Source organism: Lutzomyia longipalpis, chromosome 2, assembly GCF_024334085.1.
Source record: "Lutzomyia longipalpis isolate SR_M1_2022 chromosome 2, ASM2433408v1".
Lineage (NCBI taxonomy): Eukaryota > Metazoa > Arthropoda > Insecta > Diptera > Psychodidae > Lutzomyia > Lutzomyia longipalpis.
Window position 1 is genome coordinate 7,579,482 of NC_074708.1, and position 19,966 is coordinate 7,599,447.

The 19,966-nt window shown below is 36.7% G+C and overlaps 2 protein-coding genes across 4 annotated transcripts in view; one reads left to right on the forward strand and one right to left on the reverse strand.

Moving 5' to 3' along the window:
- Nucleotides 1–19,966, forward strand: part of LOC129788976 (dachshund homolog 2) — a 1,190,888-nt gene that overhangs the window by 814,704 nt on the left and 356,218 nt on the right. The gene's annotated exons all lie outside the window — the stretch shown is intronic.
- LOC129789076 (protein gustavus) overlaps nt 13,188–19,966 on the reverse strand; it is a 70,719-nt gene continuing 63,940 nt past the window's right edge. For all 3 annotated transcript variants that reach the window (XM_055825712.1, XM_055825713.1, XM_055825711.1), the window contains 2 exons: nt 15,320–16,209; nt 13,188–14,202 (listed from right to left, as the gene is read on the reverse strand). In XM_055825712.1, coding sequence (XP_055681687.1) covers nt 14,063–14,202; nt 15,320–16,022 — 843 coding nt within the window. In that variant the 5' untranslated portion in view covers nt 16,023–16,209 and the 3' untranslated portion in view covers nt 13,188–14,062. The remainder of the gene's footprint in view (nt 14,203–15,319; nt 16,210–19,966) is intronic.

The following is a 19,966-nucleotide window of genomic DNA, read 5'->3' on the forward strand; positions in this document are numbered from 1 at the left end:
TCACAGTGGAAGCAAAGCAATTTTTAGTCACCTTGTGCGCACAAGGGGGTGGGTTACGCTGACGCGCATGGTGGCAATGCGATGGTATGACGTGAAGCGATCGATACCTACCACCGACCGAGCACACAACCCCCATTTTCCTGGACACACCACCGTGTGCGACAAAATCCCACAAAATCAATCCACAGCTCCCTCAGCGAAGCTCCTTCTTCTTCTTCGAGGGGATGCACAGAGGACGCGTACCACCCTCCTCTGCTCGTGCAATCCCTGTTCTTTTAGATAAATCTTTGCATTCCAGAACGATCCCTCTCTCTGTATCACCCTTCAACCCCTAACGCGCTTTAAAAAAACTGATGCGAGAGGAATTGAAATTCCTGAGAATCCTGCCGACTTCTGGAAAAGTCCCACAACCCCTCGCAAGTTTGCAACAAAGAACTCACCCTCTGCTATTCATTCTAAGTAAATTCATTCTCGCAACTTACAATAAAGTGGAGGCTCTCTCACTCACTTAAAAGGACCAGCAAAATGAATGACTACCCCCTCGTTCAAAACCTACAATTAGCTCTCAATTGCTCGTCTGGGGAGACATTGTAGGCACCGTAGAGACCTTCCCCCGCCGTTGTAATGAAAGGGATGGTGAGAAAATTTCCCAGAATTCAGGAACTTTTAAAACAAAATTTAAAAAAAAAATGAAAATTACTCCAAAATAGTCCTTCTGAAGAGGAAATATAGAATAAAAGCTCAAGATGGGGGAATTTTCCTATCCTACTCAACAATCGTTACACAATGATGTTCAGTGTGAAATACTTACTTACTTACTTAACCGGCACTACAGCTGGTCTCCAGCCTTGTCCTGATCGAGGATCCTCCTCCATCTGTCCCTATCCCGCGCCACTGTCCGCCAGTTCGGCACCCCTATTGACTTGGCGTCCTGGTCCACGCCGTCGATCCATCTGAGGCTGGGCCTTCCTCGTCGCCTCGTGCCATAGACTCTACCCCAGAGGACTTTCCGAGCTGGGTCGTCTTCATCCATACGTGCTAGATGACCAGCCCACCGCAGTCTATTAAGGCGTATTTGCTTGACGACATTTACCTCTCGGTAGCGCTCGTACACCTCGTGGTTGTATAGACTGCGGAATTGTCCTCCCTCACATACTGGGCCAAAAATCCTTCGCAGGATCCTTCTTTCGAATACGGACAGGAGTTCGCATTCACTTTTGCTAAGTGGCCAGGTCTAGAGTCTTGATAGACTGAAGTAGGCCTTGTTTGCTTTTAACAGCCGCGCGCGGACTTCGGTGGTGGTGTTGTTGTCGGCTGTTATTGTGGACCCAAGGTAGACGAAGGATTCTACGACCTCAAATCTGTAGTTTCCGACTTCTACTTGACCAATGTTCTCCGTAGATGAAGTTGGAGTCGTAGTTGGCGTTTTTGCTGACGATGCCACCATATATTTTGTTTTGTCCTCGTTGATGTGCAGCCCCAAATCTTGCGCAGAGCGTTCAATCTGGGTGAAGGACTCTTTGACATCACGGGAATTGCGCCCCATGATGTCTATATCGTCAGCATACGCGAGAAGCTGCGTGGACTTATTGAGTATGGTCCCCCTCATGCGCACGCCGGAGTCTCGAATCGCTTTCTCAAGTGCCAGGTTGAAGAGAACGCACGAGAGTCCGTCCCCCTGTCTGAGTCCATTTTTGACGTGGAACTCCCTTGAAAGCGATCCGTCCACCTTTACTCTGCTCCTCACATCGGTCATGGTCATTCTGGTCAGTCTTATCAACTTTTCAGGGATGCCTAATTCCCTCATGGCAACGTAGAGTTTCACCCTGGCTATGCTGTCGTAGGCCGCCTTGAAGTCGATAAAGAGATGGTGGAGAACTTGGTCATACTCTCTCATCTTCTCCATGCATTGCCTCAGGGAAAAGATTTGGTCGGCTGTTGATTTTCCTGGGGTGAAGCCGCACTGATAGTTTCCAATTGCGGCTTGGGCGTATGGGGCTATCCGACCAAGTAGGATAGAGGAGAATATCTTATAGGCGGTACTCAACAGCGTGATACCTCTATATTGGCTGCACTTGGTGATATCTCCTTTCTTGAATATGGGACAGATGACGCCTATTTTCCAATCCGCTGGCATCACCTCCTCGTCCCACACTCTGAGCACCAATTGATGGAGACCTGAGTGCAAACGGTCCCCCCCACATTGGAGCAGCTCTGATGCGATTCCGTCAGGCCCCGGCGCTCTATTGTGCTTGAGCCGCCGAATCGCAGCCATAGTCTCATCCATGCTCGGTGGATCCAGCATGTCATTGTTGGCTTGAAGGTGTGGAATCGTCACCTCGTCCTCGAGCTGCCCATTCAGTAGTTCATCAAAATGCTCAGCCCAACGCTCCAGGATGCCCTCCTGATCGGAGACCAGGTTTCCCTGTTTGTCCCTGCAAGATGAACACTTCGGTGTATACGGTTTCATCCCGCGAACACGCTGGTAAAATCTCCGCGCCTGGTGCGGCTGCTTCCTGTATCCTTCTAGTTCACAGACTAGTTCTTTTTCCCAAGCTTCTTTTTTCCGTCGGTGAACTTTTTTCTCCTTTCTTCTGAGATCCCGATAAGACTCCACGCGTGATCGTGTTCTTGAACTCAGCATAGCTCGGTATGCTGCATTCTTTTGCTCAGTGGCTAGCTTGCATTCATCGTCGAACCAGTCGTTCCGATCTGCTTTCCGACCGAGGCCAAGGGTGGTGGAGGCCTTCCCAATGACGACGCTCTTAACATGCTCCCACATGTCGTTGATGGGCATCCCGTCTCCAGGTCCACTTGCATTATTTGCAAGGGCGGCATCAACTTCCTCTGCATATTTTGCACGAAGCTGCTCATTTTTCAGTGCTTCTATGTTGATCTTCACCGACTTTGTTGCTGCCACCCCTTTGAAGGTGGCCACCCGAGCTCTGAACACAGCCCCAACGAGGAAGTGGTCAGAATCGACGTTTGCTCCACGGAACGTTCTCACGTTCAGTAGGGACGTTTGATGTCGGCGGTCGATCAGCACGTGGTCAATCTGGTTGAAGGTTATTCCATCCGGTGAAGCCCAAGTGGCTTTGTAGATGTTTTTCCGCGCGAACCGGGTACTCCCAACCACCAGGTTGTGTGCAGCGGCGAGATTGATGATGCGTTGTCCATTGTCATTGGAGTTCTCATGCAAGCTATGGTCACCAGTATACCGCCTGTGGACTGGTTCCCTCCCTATCTTTGCATTCATGTCCCCAAGAACGATTTTGACATCATATCTTGGGCAGGCGTTGAGGGCTTGTTCCACCAAATCGTAGAGGTTATCCTTTTCCGACTCGCTGGAATCCTCCGTAGGGGCATGAACATTTATGAGGCTGATGTTCTGGAATTTGCCTCGCACGCGCAGAGTGCACAGCCTCTCACTTATCGGTTTGAAGCCGATTACCGCGGGCTTCACTTTACGGCTGACCAGGAAGCCCACGCCGAGCATATGATGTTTAGGATGGCAACTATAATAGATATTATAGTCACGCTTCTCCAGAACACCTTGTCCTGTCCAGCGCATTTCTTGGATGGCGGTGATGTCAGCCTTATATTGGGACAGGGTATCGGCCAGTTGCGCTGCCGCGCGAGCTCTATACAGGGAGCGCACGTTCCATGAGAAAATGCGTAAATCATTGTCCGGTTTACTAGGCTTTGGTCGTCGTCGGTGTATCAGTCCAGATCCGAGGCTCCTTAATTCATTCTCACCAGGGGTTTTTTTACAAGAAGGGGAAGGTAGCCCCAAGCTAAACCTGCATTATCCGGCGTGGACGGAAATGGGCTGGTTCGCGGCATAGGTTTGACCATAGGTTTATCGTGGGCGTGAAGAGCACTTCACCAACACGTACTACTAGCTATACCTAATGCTAACTGCGGACGGTATTAACCCAACGCAGCCGTTCCCCTATCCACCACCCGGGGACGCGCTTGGTAGGTGGCCCAACCCCCAAGAAAGTGTGAAATGGATCTATATAATTTACAAAAGGGTGTACTTTTCCGGTTTATAGGGGATGCTGTATGTTCTATAAAATTCGAAACAATCGATACAATCCATCCCTTGGAATAATTCAAAGAATAGGGATTGAAAAGATTAATTTAAAAAAAATCGATCAAAAACTCAGATATTAAAAATCTTAAAAATAATTACAATTAAATTGAGGAGCGAGGTCAGAAATATATTTAAGAAGATGTTTTTAGGTTTTCCGTTAATTTTAAAGACATTAATTTACAAACGTTTGATATTTCTTTTCTAACGTTTGATGTTATTTTTTAAATGTCCAGCTGTAATTTTTTAACATTTTACTTTTGACATTTCTTTTACAATATTTGACATTCCGTTTATTGTCTGATGTCTTTTTTCTAACGTTTTACGTTTCATTACAACATTTGACGTTAGTTTTGACATTTAATACTTCTTTCAAAAGTTTGACATATTTTTTTAACGTTTGACATGTCTTTTCTAACATTTGAAGGCTCCTAACACTATTGAATTTCCTATGCATTGAGGGTTTCAATTGACATTCCTTCTTTATATCTGTCGCTTCTTTTCCAACGTTTGAAGCTTTAAAATTACTAGATAGAACAAAATTAAGCTAAGCAAAATAAGCATAAGTTGAGGTCCGGCCGGGAGTACTATTTCTACATCGGTGAGTATTTGTTACACGATTGGGTATAAAACTATTTATATTTTTTAACGTATTTAATCATCTGTATACATGCTTAACGCTATGGGGCAGAATACCTACACTAAAGATTTTTCTTAACCTGCAGGCCGCCAAGACCTTGGAGCTTCCTTAGAGCGCCAAGGTGGGGTCGTTGAACGACCCCAAGAAGGAAGTCGATTTTCTCATAAACCATACAACCGGGAACTGTCGGGTCACTACCTTTAGACTCCTTATATAGTCCTCTTGCCCCTTGCATCACAAATTCGCCACCCGGAAACACGCAGAAGAAGATATTAGGGAAAAACATTTTTCACTCATTTTTCACACTTTCTTCGTGAGAAATTTGCCACGAAGTTGACCGCAAATGCTATTTTTTTTCACTACTTCCCCACATTCCCCTCACTTCCCGCACCGTGATAAATGGCAATATTTCTCCAATATTCTTTATTGTTTTGCACACTTATATGCTTCTAATTATGTTTTATGTTGTTTATGTTACTTATTCGCGATAATTCTGACACTGAGATGGTAAAGTGAGAAAGTAAACACAACCCTTCAACCCCCTTCAACCATATGATTTATGATGTGACTAACTTCATTCTGAGAAATTTTCCGCAGCATGGCCGTTACACCAATTTTTGAATTCCCTTCTTCTACATTTTCCTTAATATCTTTTCTTGTGGTGGACGGATTGAGCTGAAATTTTTACACAACCTCCTCAGATAACCAAAGAACTTATTTCCAAAAGATGGGAATGGTAGGGGTAACTGGGGCAAAATGTTATATCGCAAGGTTCGGAAAATGGACTGAAAATGCATTTTCCCATTGAGATAGAAAGAAATCGTGTGAGACAAAGTTGTAGCCCAGAAAATTTCCTATAAGACAGTCGTCATTATAAAATTAAAATATTTTCTCAGTACATACCAAGGAAAATATACTTCTCAATTAAAATTAACAAATTGCCCCATGTTCCCCTATATTTTATATTTATTAAGTTATAGCACGAAATATAGGGCTGGGGTCGTTCAACGACCCCGCTTGGCGGCCTAGAGGTTAAAAAAAACTACGAGTGATTTTTATTGAAAGAACCTTTGAAATAAAAATTTTCTTTAAATTCCTTTGAAATTTTTCCTTTTCGGAATTTTTAATTTCTCGGTCATTTTAAAAATTTTCACATTTTCCAACGGCGGTGGTGTGAAAATATATAATATATTATTAAAATATTATTTTCAATTACACCCCCTAAGCAATAATAACGCAACATACATAGTTGATAATTTTTCTATGAAGGAACGAAATGAAATTTTTGGGCCCTGAAGCTGAATTTGTATTTTAATTTATTTTTAACATCAACCCCATTTTGCTTTAGGGGCTCTACATAGCGTCACAACCCCCGAAGCGTGCCCAATGCGAATTTCCGCCATTCGGTTGTATATATGTTGGAGGATTTAATTGGTATACAATGGGCCAGAGCCGAAAAATCACCCGCCTCGAAAGAGTATCAATCAATTTGACCCTCAGACGTGGATACTCATGCAGAAAAGCAACCCCCTCATTTGCATACATTCAGCTATAAATAATTGCCGTACCCTCTAACCCTTCCTCCATCCTCTGGGGTGTGTGTCCTTGTGCTAGCTGTGTGGGAATCAATAAAAGGGGTCCCACTGGGATGCCAAAAAAGGAGTTGGGAGAGACATTCCCTGCAGACTTCGAAAGGCTTTCCTGCAGATGGATGAGCTGATTATTTAATTTTGTTTTTCTCCTCTTCAACTCGGCGGATTCCTCAAAGTCTCCTTCTCATGTCTTCGCATGGAGTGTGGCGGTGGAGATAAAAGGATTTTGGGAATTGTTTGAGGGTTCTGTGAGGGCAGAAAGTCACATGAGAGGGGCAAATCGAAACCTTTCTCTTTTGCTTGAAACTTTTCCCCAGCGGAGTGCGCCTTTTGGCCCCAGGAGCAGCTGCTGTGCCAAATTGCAATAAATCAAACCAAGACTCTTTTATTGGACAAATTGCTGAATTAATTTTGCCAGCACTCTCGTTAATTGAGATTGCGCTCGTGCTCGGTCTTTATGCATCCATCCACCGAAGATTCAGCTGCTCGCCCTTTCACAGAGAGCGTCGTTGAAGGTGATGCGCGAAGAAAAAGTGCGCCCATCTGTGAGGTAAACAAATAATGCTCGTAATTGCATTAAGATGAAAACATGGAATATTGAGAATGCAATTTTTTATAGCAGTCAATACAAATAAATTAAAATTATTTGTTTGTTCAAAATTAATGGAAAAAATACATCGCGGAATGTTCTTTAGAATTGTTTAAAGATGTATTTTAGCTGTGTTTCTTTCAGACACAGCTTTTGTGTACCGAGCAAAATCGAAAGTCGTCAGATCGGGCTCAAACTTGGGATAAGCGCGAATTAGGGTCCCCGCATTCCAAAAAACGTATGCGCCAAAAAAAAATTTTTTACAAGAGAACCGTAATAGATAGAGACTTTCGGTAAACGGCAAAGTTTAAATATCGACCTGAAGAAATCCGTTTATGAGGTCAAATCCACCCCTCCACCCCTCCGTCCGCCATTTTGTATAACCTCAAAATTTTGTTTTGCCTATATCTCAGCCCCTGTAATAGCTAAAAATCTGAAATTTTTATATGTTGTAGGGCCATCAAGATCTTTCCAACGATGCCTCATTTTCAAAAATCGGTCAAGCCGTTTAGTCAATATGGCCGCCACAATTTTTCATTGAAAATCGACCATAACTCGAAAACGGCTTGACCGATTTTGATCAACCCGGGGTCAAATGAAAGCTCTCAACAAACCCTACAACTCTCTAGAACATCCGAAGTTTCAAAAGTGACCACTAGGGGGCCAAAAATCAAAAACAAAATTTTCGATGAGTTTTCAATGAATATCTCGAAAAAGCCATTATCGATTTACTTCATTTTTTGATATATTATAGCTTACTATAACATCTACAGCAAAGTCCACATCAACGAACAATCGGATGTACTACTCTCGCGCATTATTTTTAATACGCGAGAGTAGTACATCCGATTGTTCGTTGATGAGGACTTCAACTGTATTTATAAAAAAATTAAAAAAAATTATGTCGCCATTTTGAAAATTTTGAGTTTCAACTTTGACATGTCATATCTCGGGTTCTACAAGTCAGATTTTGATCAACTCAAGCGCAATTGAAAGGTTTCGTGAAACCCTACAAATGTCTAGAACATTTCAAGTTCGAGAAATGACCGCGAGAGGCGCTAAAGTCAAAATCAAAATTTTCGAAAATATCAAACTCGAATATTTCGAAAATGCCGTTATCGATTTACTTCATATTTTAATATGTTATAGTTGAGGTTAAGACCTTTCCAACGATAGCTCAAACTCGAAAATCTATGATATGTTCACGAGATATGGCGTTTTAAAGATTTCTTGTGGGGTGACTTTTCAACTTTTTCGGACTTTGCGTGTATTTAAATGAATTTGCGTTCTAGTTTGCTCTCACAAAATTGGTACACTGAAAGAAACACAGCTCCCGTAAGCTTGGTCAGCTTACCAGTACATTTTTCTTACGTTTCCTTCCTTTATATTTACAAATAAATTTTGTGGATATTTCTAGAATAAAATGTGTCTTGACTAGAGTCAAATTTAAAAGACTAGAATCGATAGAATTAGTTTTTCTGCAAAATTGAGGCTTTAAAATTGACTTCTTTCTATCCTTAAAATCCCATTCAAAAAGCCAGATATTCTATTTGAAACAAATTGATAATAATTCTGCCAATTTGCAGCCCCTAAAAGGAACTTTTCACCCTCTAAGAAATGCTGAAATGCCTGAAAATTGCTGCAAAGTGTGCAAAGTTTACTCAAGTGCTCCTTCCTTGTGCTTAAGAAGCACTAATGCAATGTAAGTACCCACCGTTCTCCTCTGCAGCTGAAAGGACGACAATAAAATAATAAATATATATTTTCTCTCACTGAAAACTTCCCCCATTTCCACCCCCCTAAAACCTCCCACGAAACAGTTTTGCTGAAGCTGCATAATTTGGGGTGCAGAAAACATAAAAGCTTTTATGCTACTTTCATAATTTTCTTTATTACATTGTCATTATAATTTTATAATTGTAATTTTGTTACTCCTTAAGACGTACAAATTTCTAATTTAATGAGTTTCTCCTTTTTTTTTCTCCTTTTATTAGTTCCTCTCGCTCTCTCTCCCACCCTCCTTGCGCATCCCTCCCCTATGTACAACACACAATCAACTCGCTGCAGTCATACAATTCACTTTTTTTCCTCTCTCTCTTCGTCCTCCGCTCAGAAATCGCGATTATAAAAAAGAAAATTTCCTCTTTCACACCCACAAAAAGACTCTCATGAAAAAGTTCTTGCCAGTGCTTTTTTAAGTAGAAAAATGAAAATTTCTGCAATCGGAGGTTTTTCATTCTTTTCTTCTTTTTTTTTCCTCTATTAATTCGTTGTTGGGCGTTTTATGAATTGATTTTTTTATAATTCTTCTTCAAAATGTCGGAATGATTTTCTTGCTTTTTTTAAGTTTCTCTAACTTTTTTTTTTTATTAAAGACTGTTTTTCAAACACTCGGAATTGCTTTTCTTAATTTTTTTCTTTCGTTATAATTTAATTTTCTTTAAAAATTGCATTGAATGACTTTTTTTCGCACTTTTTCACATAAAAGAAACAATGGAAAAAGTGAAGTAATAGTTTGTTCAGACTTGAGGCTTAAGTCGAGATTTGCAGGTTTTTTCATCGATTTTTGACGTTTTTTTTCCAACGATTGTTTAACGTTTTTTTTTTTTTTAATTGATATTTAGACGTAAATCAATCTTTTTCATCAATCTTTGATTAATCTTCAGATCATAGTTTGACATATTCTTACGTCGATTTTTTGACGTTATTTTTAATCGATTCTTTGACGTCTCTTACATCAATCGTTCAGTAAACTTTTGACATCGATATCTTGATGTAAATCGATTTTTTACATCAATCTTGTACCAATCTACATAATATCGTTTAACTTATTTTCATATCGATCTTTTAACGTATTTTCATATCGATTTTTGACGTTTAATTACATCAATGTTAGACATTTTCAAATTGCTTTTTTGGCATCTGTTCACATTGATTTTAAATTTGTTTTCACGTCGATATTTAAGTATTTATTACATCATTTCTTGTCGTTTCTTTGTGTCAATCTTTTAACGTTTCTTCACTCGATTTTTCAACGTTTTTCTTACATTGATATTAAAATCTTTTAACGTCAATTTTCAATGTCTTTTCACATCGAGTTTCCAATACATTCTCAAATCGATATTTGTCGTATTTTCTCATCGATTTCTTGAAGTCTTTTCTAATCGATTTTTACGTCTTTTCTCTTCTCATCGATTTCAAATTTATTTGTCTAATTGATTTCTTAATAATAAATGGAGATTTAACTCTCACCTCTGACCAAACTATTACATAGAAAAAGTGAAAAAATATGAAAAATCATCGATTTTTTGATAAGAAATAATTTGTTTTTAGTGCCACTACTGTAAAAAAAATCACGGAAAAAATTATCTAATTAGAAAATCCTTTAAAGAGTTCAACACTGATTAAATTCTTCTTCTGAGTAGAATTCCTTTTTAATCTAAAAGAGGCTAATTGGTAAATATTTAGCGCGAAATTTAACTCATAAATTTACTAAAACCACAATTTTTTCGAGCTTTTTTCCGCGTTAAATAAATTGTCAAAAATCAATCTTTCTTTTCAAGGATTTCTACTCAAAAGAAGGAAAGATTTAACCCTTGCTGGACTCTTTAAAAGTTTCCTTTGTATAGGCTGCTTTTCATATTCGGGATTCGCAGAAAGAAACACGAATGCTTAAAGAGATTCATCATTTTGTAAATAAAAAAAATAGAAATTATATGTAAATTTTTTAAGGCTATGTACATTTACTATAAAATTGGGGGAACGAAGAAAATTCCTCTTAAAAATCTATTTTGGTGGGAAAAAAATTAAATTCTTTTCTCACCACGTATTTTTTCTCTTGTTTATTTGTGTGAAAACGTGGCAAAAAATTTATTTAAAAAAAAGGCAATAAAATACACAGAAAAATGTACTGGTAAGCTGACCAAGCTTACGAGAGCTGTGTTTCTTTCAGTGTACCAATTTTGTGAGAGCAAACTAGAACGCGAATTAATTCAAATACGCGCAAAGTAGGGAAAATTAGAACAATCATACCCTAATAAATCTTTAGAAGGCTATATCTCGAGAACGGATCCATAGATTTTCATAATTTTTTTTTGTTTCAAAGGTCTTGAAGTCAGCTATAACATATCGAAAAATGAGAAAAATTTATGTCGCCATTTTCGAAAAATTCGAGTTCGAAATCTTCGAAAACTTTGTTTTTTATCTTAGCGCCTCTTGTGGTTATTTCTCGAAGTTGCAATGTTCTAGACATTTGAAGGGTTTCACGAAACCTTTCATTTGCGCTTGAGTTGATCGAAATCGGACTTGTAGAACCCGAGATATGACATGCCAACTTTGGAAGGCTATATCTCGAGAACGGATCCATAGATTTTCTTCATTTTTGGCATGAAGCTAGATAATATGGTCAGCTACAACATATCAAAAAATGAAAAAAATTTATGTCGTCGTTTTCGAGATATTCATCGAAAACTCATCGAAAATTTTGTTTTTGATTTTTGGCCCTCTAGCGATCACTTTTGAAACTTTGGATGTTCTAGAGAGTTATAGGGTTTGTTGAAAGCTTTCATTTGAGCCCGGGTTGATCAAAATCGGTCAAACCGTTTTCGAGTTATGGTCGATTTTCGATGAAAAATTGTGGCGGCCATATTGACTAAACGACTTGACCGATTTTCGAAAATGAGGTATCGTTGGAAAGCTCTTGATGGCCCCTACACCATATAAAAATTTCAGATTTTTAGCTATTACAGGGGCTGAGATATAGCGAAAACAAAATTTTGAGGTTATTCAAAATGGCGGACGGAGGGGTGGGGGGTAAAATTTGACATCATAATCGGATGTCTTCCAGTCGATATTTAAACTTTGCCGTTTACCGCAAGTCTCTATCTATTACCGTTCTCTCGCAATTTAGCGTTATGTTCCGGACGGCCGGAAGGACGGCCGGACGGACGGCCGGACGGACGGCCGGCCGGAAAAAAATTTTTTTGGCGCATACGTTTTTTGGAATGTGGGGACCCTAATTCGTGCTCATCCCAAGTTTGAGCCCGATCTGACGACTTTCGATTTTGCTCGGTACACAAAAGCTGTGTCTGAAAGAAACACAGCTAAAATATAGTTTAATAAATGATTGAATTGGGGGGAAAACAATTAATAAAATGAAGAAATATAAAAAGAAAAAAATACTATAATTTGCCATTCAATTCCACATGATCATCACACATTCCCTCATACGCTCTCTCGCTCTCGCTCTCTTACAAAAATATAAGAGAATTTTTCTTATTTTGTTGTTTTTTTTTTTAAATACACATTACAAATAAAAAATTGTAATTCTCATTTTTTTATTCATTTCATTTTACTTACGATTTTCTTTCATTTTTTTTAAATGTAAAAATTGATTAATTAATCCCTAAGAGATTAAGTCGAACACAAAAGTATGTACAAAAAGGAGTTTCATTTTCTCTTTTCTTCACACCCCCGCTTTCCGTTCAAAACATAAAAAATTATAGAATTCTTTTCATTTAAATATTTTTTCCTTTATATTCTATCAAATTTTTCTTTTTTTTTAAGAAATAAATTGCTTGATTTCTCGGTTAATTTTATCATTAAAATTTTACAAACATTTTTTGTTTTTTTCTTTTGCTTAACTCTCTCGTCTAACTGGACATTGTTGCTGATATTTTTAATTTAGTTTCTTCTACCGCGCTTTTTTTGAAAAAATGAATTTTCTTTTTAAAAAGAAAAAGAAATATATTTAAGGTCGAAATATTAGAAAATATTTGTTTTTTCTTCTTGCCAGAACACTCAATAATCTAAAGATATTTTTTTTTGGAAAGTTTTATTGGTTTTTTTTCATCTAAATTTTTCTTTTATTCTATTATTTCAAGATTCTCCTTTTAAATGTACATTTTTTGAAATTTTTTTTCTTGAAATATTGAAAAAATAAAATGACCGTTTCTATGTTTTTTTTTCACGAAAGTATTACTTTTCTCAACATTTCTCCCTTCAATATTTTTTTTTAATATATCTTACGCCTCTATCCTTACACGTTTTTTTTTATTCAAATTTATTTACTTCTCATTACAGTTTATTTTTTTTTCATTTATTAATTAATATCAATTAATACGAAGTCTTGTCTTGTTTATATATAGTTTTTCTTTATGTATATAACTTCTCATTCAATATACTTTATATACTTACCCAAAAAATTTATTTATTAAGATTTTTCTTTTTTTTATATTCATTCCCCAAAAATTCTGCAGACTAAAAAAAATCAAGCAGCATTCTTGTCTCTTTAATGTGTCTCTCAACTTCCTCTATGTTTGTTTATACACAAGAAAAATATTCATTTTTTTTAATTCCATTGAGATTCAAAAAAGTGCTCCAAAAGTTTTTTTTTCTCGAAAAAGTCAAATTTTGAAAATTACAAAAAAAATTCTACTGACAAAACACTTTTTTATCGCTTCTTCCGGTTTTTCTTTCCTTGACTTTAGAGCCCCGCGCGTCAAATCTTTGTTATTTGTTTTCTTCTAATTTTATAATAATTATACAAAAAAAAAAGTTTCACATAAAATAATCACTGAAAATCACACAGATTGTTTACAAAGTTGAACCATGTTTTGGCTTCTCATGGACAATCTTTTGCCTATCAATTTCTAAATCAGTTTTTTTTTCTTTCAATAATTCATTTCTTTTCATCTTCTTCTCTAATTTAGCCCTCTATCACCCTACGAATTTTCCTCCTACGTCATTTTTTCTAATCTTTTTTTTCTTATTACTTTTATTCGTATTTTATTTTTCTTTTGCTTAAAAGTCCAAAATCTTTCCAGTACACCCATCGTATTAGAAAGAAAAACTGAGAAAGTTTCCCCACATTCCCCTAATACAGGGTGTACCAGTTGCATTGATTTTCTCTCAAAAAATTTCCCCATTTTTCCACTTAAATTAATTTGCGAAATAAAAAATCTAATAAATCTTTAATCTGCCCTCCCTAATGTTCTTTTGTTTTCATTTAGAATTAACAAACACTGAAAAAAATATTTTTGCCCATTTTTTTTTAGTAGCAAATTTGAATTCGGAAGCTGAGATTGTGTCTTGTGGTGGCTTATTTTCTCTCTCACTCACTCACTCTTACTCTTAATGTGGAAGATTTATTATCTACGGTCTCGATAGAGAAGATAGGTTTTCATTGATTCTGGCAGCTGAAGTTCCTGAATGCGTTCTTCAAGTCTGTGTCGTCCTATTTTCTGGCGTATTACTCTCCTACAGAGATCCATAAGTGGAAGTGGTTCAGCTGCAAATGCAAAAGAGAAAGAAAATGAATTAATTTTGAAAATTTATTTTACCAAAATCAATAGAGAATTTTCTAATTTTTTTTTCAGTATTGCAGCATAAATTCAACAGAAAATCTATTTTAGAATAAATTCGTGTTAGTTTATGCAGACTTTGACCGTTGCGTGATTTTAGTAAATTCACATTTTTTTATTCTTTTTTTTCTACACTATATTTGAAAATTTAATTAAAACAAACAAGGATTGGAGGAAAATTAAAAAAATACACAGAGGCAATTTTTTGGCTTGAATTAATTTTTTAATAAAACAGAGAGGATTATTTTTTTGAACGGATTAGATAGAACGGAATAAAAAAGGAAAATTTCATTAATTTTTTTTTTCAAAGTTCTAATTTATTTAGAATATTCTAAAGAGTTGGATTCATTTTAACGAAAACGTTTTTATTTATTTTAATTTATTTATCAATTTTATTGTATTTGTTTATTTTTTTTTTTTATTATTTTCTAATATTTAACATTTCTTTTTTTTTAAACCAAAGATAGTTACTTTTCAAAGATTTAGACATTTATTTTTAAACGTTTATCGTTATATTATAAACCTTTAGAAGTCTTTTTTAATGTTTATCGTTAACTTTTCAAAGATTTTGACGTTTTCTTTCTAAAGTTTATCGTTAACTTTTTAAACTTTTGACATTATTTTGTTATTTTTTAGCGAATTGAATGCTTGTTTTTCAAAGTTTATCATTACTCTTTTTATTAAAGATTTTAACGTTTTTTTTTAAGTTCATCATTATTTTTTTTAAGGTTTTGACGTTTTTTTTTCTCAATTTACGTGTCTTTAAAAAAAACATTATTATATTAAAAACGGCTAAGTCGGCTAACTTTGTATGGGCTCCGAACTGACTTAGCCATTTTTACAATGTAGCCCTCGCATTTCTAGGATTTTTCTTTGACTTTTTTTTTCAAAATTTCGTTTTAATATTATACTTTAGGTCTTAAAAAAATTGCTAAATCACGATTTTTTATCCAACTCAATCACCAAAATAAAAGAAATTTAAGCAAATCTAATATTAAATTAAAAAAAAAATTAATAATAAAAGAAATGAAAAGAAAAACTTACGGTCTAGACCTCCGATGTACTTCATTGTGATTTCACAGTGGCCCCAGACGGCTGACACAATGGGATAGAGTTTCTTCCCTTTGAGCCCCCGAAACGCCACTCCCAGGTACTGGCCGTCCACGATAAAACTAAGCGTGCCCTCGTCCATGTCGAGCGCAACGAGGAATTTGTCTGGCACAAGGAACGCCTCGTCGGGCTTCAGGATGGCGGGGTATGTGACTCCGGCGCAGTTCTTTGAGTCGTGGTACAATTTATTCCTGCCCAAGTCCCAGCCCCAGCTCTGATCCGTCGAGCCGACGAGACTCTGGTACCCCACCGAATGCAGGGGCGCCTCCGCCGTCGCAACGCCAACCACCGCATGCGTACCCCGTTGCCGCGTGGACCAGAACACCTCCCACACGTGCAGCCCTTTGGTGAAGCCCACCTTGCCTCGTATACAGTCTGTACTCTGTGCCACTGGATGCCGGTGAAATGTGAGCTTGTCGTCCTCCTTCACGAATATATTGAGTGACCTATCCTCGGAATTCCACGAGTACTTCACTTGTGTCTCCCGCGCCGCTGCTGGCATATCCAGCAGCACATCCAGTCGTGCTGGCCTCGTAAAGTCCGCCGCCAATTCGCGCGGGATAATGGGTTTAAAGGGAGCCGGAGAGTCCCGGCTGACTGATTTCACGCCACCAGATATTTTTTGTCCCATGTTCATGCCACGGCTGCTTCGTGTGCGCCTCTGATCCAATATTGTCACTTTGTACGATAGTCGCAGGCGTTCGAAATCCCTTGGCTCTAGCCGCGATAGAACCACCCTCGGCGACAGGGGTGCGCCCGACGAATTGCTCTGAGGACGGCGACGATCACTCGATCTTAGCACCGGTCCTCGGCCAATTTTATATCTGCAAAAAATAAATGATAAAAAATTGAGAAATTAATTATTTATTTTTAATTTATTGCTTTGATTAAAAAATATTTTTAATTAATCTTTTAGTTATAAAAATTTTGACTTATTATTTATTGAAAAAAATAAGGATTGAAAAAGAGGATTAATATCTTTCAGTCAAATATTGATCAAAAATTGAACAAATTTTGTTCCAAATTTGATGCAGTTTTAATCAAAATGGAGGAAAAATTTAAATAATTTATACAAATTGTTAAAAATGTTCAGTGAAATACTTTTCGTCTTTTTGTGATTTTATATCAGATTTTTACATTAAAATTGAAGTGATGAGATTTTGGCCAATTTTTGATCAAAATTTGATCAATTATTGCGACAAGATTTTTAGAAGACTCTTTGAAAGTCGCTGGATTCATTTTCCATTTCTTTTTCAATTAATGAAAAAGGACTCATACTGAGAAATATTTTTACGTGATAATTTGAAAGATTTTGACATATGGTACGTGAAAAAAATAACTCAATTTTCTTTTTTTATTGTAAAAAAAAGCATAAAAAAATTGAAAAAAATTTTGCTTTCATTTAGTGTCTTAAATCATCCTTTACGTTCTCATAAGATGTTCTAAATTGTTTGATTTCCGACGTATTTTTATAACTTTTTGAATTTTGAACTTGCGTTCACCCGGAAGCGTCGTTAATTGAGCAAAGTTTAACGACGCTTCCGGGTGAACGCAAGTTCAAAATTCAAAAAGTACTCATAAGAGTTTCTCTATTGATTTTAGATGAATTAAAAAGAGAAAAAGATAGAAACAAATATGGATCATATATCGTTCAATAATTGGTCAAATATCATTCAAATATTGCTCCAAAACCCTTTAAAATATATTTTTTTCAATTTTTCCGCAGAAAATCATTTCTTTCTTCCCAAATAATAATCTCTTGGCTAAAATTTGTACAAATTCCAAGGACTTCTCGTGTATACTGTGAATAATGTCCTTTAGGTAGAATAATATACCCAACATTATTTTGATAACAAACTTTAAAATTTCTCTCCAAATTATTATGGTGATTTATTCCATTAGCTTCATGTTCGCAGGAGTGCTGTTCCATACACTATGTTATCCACACATAATATCCCTTAACCTAGTGTCGCTGTGTTGTTTGTTTAAATAACATATCACCATGGATAATTATATATTCCGTTTCCATAAACCACCACCCTTTAATGCATTAATTACAAAATTTCCCCAATTTACAGCTCATAGCAAAATTTTGGTGGCTTCTTCTCTATCCTGGGCTGCGATGTTGAATTTTAGCGCAATATCGCTGAGCTTAATCTCTTCCGAAAACTTTCGCCAGAGATTTATTTTGTCAGCTACAGCAGCCAAATTTTCATATATAATCTTCACGCAGTGACTTCCCACAGCTATAGAGATGGGTGGTGGATGGCAGGGGTGGGGGAGGGGGTTTAGATTGCACAGGAAATAAAGTTTCGGGTGAGAATGTCTCATCTGGTGAATCTGAATGTGGCATTAAATACATCCCATTCATGCTATAGCCGAAAGAGAGGCGTTCCTATCGCCTCTTTTGCTTCCACCAAAGGGGGCTGAATGAGCCATGTTGAGGGTATATTTTCTATTGTGAACAAAATGTCAGCAGCAACTCCTGGGCTTGTTACAATTGATGCTACGCTATCAGAGATTCTCCGAGAGAGCTTCATCCCTTGTTCTATTATATATAAGTTATGTATGTATCGTGTGCTCTATGTTGTCTTGCGGATGATGGCTCTGATTACCGTGGGGGTGACGCACCATCAACATTGAGAGCCTGTTGTCTCTGTTGCTCTTGCTGGGGTATTAGTAGCACAACATGAGGGTTGATCTCATAGCACCCTTGTGGCTTAGGGGTGGGTGCGCGAAAGGGATGGAACAGAGACCGTGCAGAATGGAAGCACCAGACACATTTGGATCGATATATTGATTCGGTACAGTGAATGTTATTCACACACTAAAGTCTCTCCCCGCGCTATGTATGTATGTTGGGAGCCTGGCTGATGTAGTGGGAAAGGGGGAGAGGGAAACATCCCCAAAATATATACACAGTGTGGTTTCCCATGAAACTATACACACGAGTACATTTCCACGAGAGACAGCAAAGTATTCTCATCATGTTGAAAGAGAAATTTCTCCTGTGCCTCTTTCATATTCATGAGGGTATGTTGGGAGACATAAGATGTAAAAGAAAGCAAAAAAAAAAATAGAAAGTTGAAAGATTAGAGGAATTTCTAAACCCCCTCATCCTAACGAAATTTCCTATTTAGGTGAATGGGGTGAAAGTCTCCTGAGAGAAATCTCTTTGACAATTTTTTTTTCTTCAAAACTCCCTTTTTGCATTTAAGGAATGAAAAAAAAGCGTCATGAGCTCTTGCAGGGAAAATTTGAATTTCCATCAGGATCTCTTTTAGTAAGTTATGTACGTCAGGCTCTGCGTACTAAGGAGCACGTATTCAGGATCTTTTTTGCACTGGGAATGTACATAATTTCAAATCTTATAGAAGCAAGTAAAATTATTCAGAAAGCTTCTGCAAAGAATTCAAATTAATTCCAATGATGAAGTTTGCTCGATGCAAAATGGATTCATTAAGTCCTAGAACATGTCTACTCTGTCACACCTGTCTGAGGGAATATTTCATTAGATAGAGGGGTTCGTGTGCGTCTTTTGAAATTTGAATTTCAATTCTTCGTTAGTTTTTTTTGTTAAATTAAAATTTAAAAGAAAAATCTTGTAGAAAATCGGTTTAATTTATTCTTTTGATGATTTTATTTAAATATTTTTTTGAAGAATAAAATAAATAAATTCAGTTAACCCTGGCACGTCCAAATTGGGTCACACGCTGACCCAATCATTTAACATTATATTTTCAGAATATGAATTAATTTAATTGATTTTAAAGGTTAGAAAAGCATTAAATATCCGTAGAAAAGTATTTCTTTCCAATCTGACAGAAATCTTTCTTATCTAGCAGACTTCCAGTGTTAAATTATAGGGAAAAAGCCTCTATTTTTCCTTGGGAAAGCAGGAATTTGGCTCAGCAAAAAAGCTAAAGAAATAAAATTGAACGAAAAAATTTCTCGAACGACTTAAGAGCCTTAAAAAAGTAAAGTCATGTTTCAATGTTTAATGTGGTCGTGAAAGGGTTAGAATTTTGAACAACTATTAATTTAAAAAATTTACATTAAATTAAGTAATTTTTTTTATATTATGATTAAAATATTTTCTTTTCTTAAAATTTAATAAAAAGATAGAGAGATAAAATGCTTTAAACTTTATCAAAAACATCTGTATTAAATCATTGGTGTTCTATAAAAAGAATCATAGCTAAAAAGAACTTCTAAATGTCTTCAAGCCCTAGAAAAATCACAGCCAAAAGCTTAAAAAAAAGCTCTCTGAAGTTAATAATGATTAATTTTAATTTATTTAACATTGTTCTAAAACCAATTTGCCCTTCCCCAAAATTTTACCAATTTTAATTAAAAATTCTTAAAAAAAAAACATTAAAATGCATCCCCTCGAAATTCTAGTTTAATTGAAAATTTAGCTATTCACCTCACAATCCGGCATGATGAAATTTTGTAATGGTTTCTGCGTCAATAATTAAATTCGGCAATAATATTGGAATAAATTAAGCATTAAAATAAATATTTGAGCAGCCCATACTTTAATGCACAAGTCATGAAATTTGTCAATACATAATTAATCTT